The sequence below is a fragment of the Vombatus ursinus genome, unplaced genomic scaffold (assembly GCF_900497805.2).
Source record: "Vombatus ursinus unplaced genomic scaffold, bare-nosed wombat genome assembly UNPS02014814.1, whole genome shotgun sequence".
NCBI classification, from domain to species: domain Eukaryota; kingdom Metazoa; phylum Chordata; class Mammalia; order Diprotodontia; family Vombatidae; genus Vombatus; species Vombatus ursinus.
In genome coordinates, this window is record NW_020954592.1 from 15,340,775 (window position 1) to 15,342,564 (window position 1,790).

General features: G+C 34.0%; 1 protein-coding gene across 1 annotated transcript; it reads right to left on the minus strand.

Moving 5' to 3' along the window:
* Positions 1 to 634: 634 nt before the first annotated feature.
* LOC114022903 (olfactory receptor 186-like) lies at positions 635 to 1,573 on the minus strand. The gene has a single exon (XM_027835327.1). It carries the CDS (start codon positions 1,571 to 1,573, stop codon positions 635 to 637), a length of 939 nt encoding a protein of 312 aa, XP_027691128.1.
* Between the last annotated feature and the right edge of the window lie 217 nt (positions 1,574 to 1,790).

The window sequence follows — 1,790 nt, forward strand, 5'->3', positions numbered from 1 at the left end:
CACCTGAGCATTAGACACAACGCAGATTGCCTCAGGTTATTTGTTTTAAATACAAGGTAAAATGATGTATTATGTAAATGTAAGGTATTAAACTTCAAAGGACAACAGAAAGTAAGTTCTTGTCATTATTTTCTTCAAATTGTTTCAGCTGATTCCTCAGAAGGGGTGAGTTCATGACTCTCCAGCAAAATGGTACAGAGGACCACTTCACATCCAACAGAATGTCTCTGGCAACCAAATCCACACCACATTGAGCCCATTAGAATCATAGCTGATGTGAGTCAAGTAGGTTGTCCTGCTCCAGTCTTGTCAAAATAGCATACCTATTTCCAACATAAATTATTTCTAAGGTACTATTCAAGACTAACTTTTTAAATGAAAGGATAGGTAACACAGTGCTTTCTTTTTTAATTAATCTAGAAAATTATATGTAAGATTATAATTGATTGCTACATTTGTGAATAGTGCAATATGGTTATTAAAATCTTAAGGGCTAACAATATAAATTATTATATCAGATATGACTGAGATGACAAGAAATTCATCTTCACATTAACAAATATAAATTCAAAGTATTACTACATCATTTAGTGCTTTGTTTAATAAAATTAGATAAAGGATCAGTTTCAGAGTTTCACTTAGGAAGTACTACTCCTTTTAATACAGTTCTCAGGGCTTCTAAAACTTCCTTGTTTCTCAAGCTGTAGATAAAAGGATTTAGCATAGGAATTATAATAGTATAGAACAAGGAATCCATCATATCTTGATCATCTGCTTGCAATGATTGAGGACGCACATACATGAAGAGGAGAGAGCCAAAGAATAAGGACACAGAGAACAGGTGAGACCCACAAGTGGAGAAGGCTTTGTTTCTTCCCTTTTGAGATTTCTGTTTCAGAATGGTGAAGAGTATACAAGTATAAGAGATTAGGATTGACAAAATAGTAAAGACCTGAATTGACCCAGAGAAGATAAAAACCATCAGAATATTAATAGAAGGGTCAGTACAGGAAATTTTATATAAAGGCATGATATCACAAAAAAAGTGATGGATTTTGCTGGAGTGGCAGAAACTTAATCTAAGTAACAAACCCACATGAAACACAGAATGAAGAAAGCCAAATACACATGAAAATATTGATAGCTGGCTGCATAACCGGTTAGTCATCACCACTGGATAAAGCAAGGGATTACAGATGGCTACATATCTGTCATATGCCATTGCAGCTAGAATAAAACATTCTGTGGTTGCACTGAATGAAAAAAAGTTAAATTGTACCATGCATTCAGATAAGGATATAATTTTATTTTGGGTTATAAAGCTCATCAACATCTTAGGGCTTACTGCGGATGAAATACAAGCATCAGCTAAAGCTAAGTCACCAAGGAAGAAATACATAGGGGTGTGAAGGTGAGAGTTCATCCGGATAAGCACAATTAGTCCAATATTCCCCACCATAGTTATAATGTAGATACCTAAGAACACCATGAAGAAGAGAATCTGAAGCCCTGGGTGATCTGTTAATCCCATGAGAACAAATTCTATTACCAGTGTCTTGTTTTCTTCCATCATGTCTATACAGAGTCTAAAAGCTAAATCAAAAGAAAGTAAAGGTAGATAGTCACAAAGAGACATGAAAGGTGGACTTCTTGTAATGAAAATAAAATGTTTTTCTCTGGTTGCTTATTAAGTAACATATTTAAAGATCTGTTTTTTTCTTTTTAAATGTATTTTAGGAATAACAAGCATTCTGCAACCTGCCTATTCGTGAAAACTGGAAAAATATAAA

What these genes read in the sequence shown, in the direction of transcription:
- LOC114022903 (XM_027835327.1), bottom strand. Translation starts at nt 1,573, where the DNA reads ATGATGGAAGAAAACAAGACACTGGTAATAGAATTTGTTCTCATGGGA.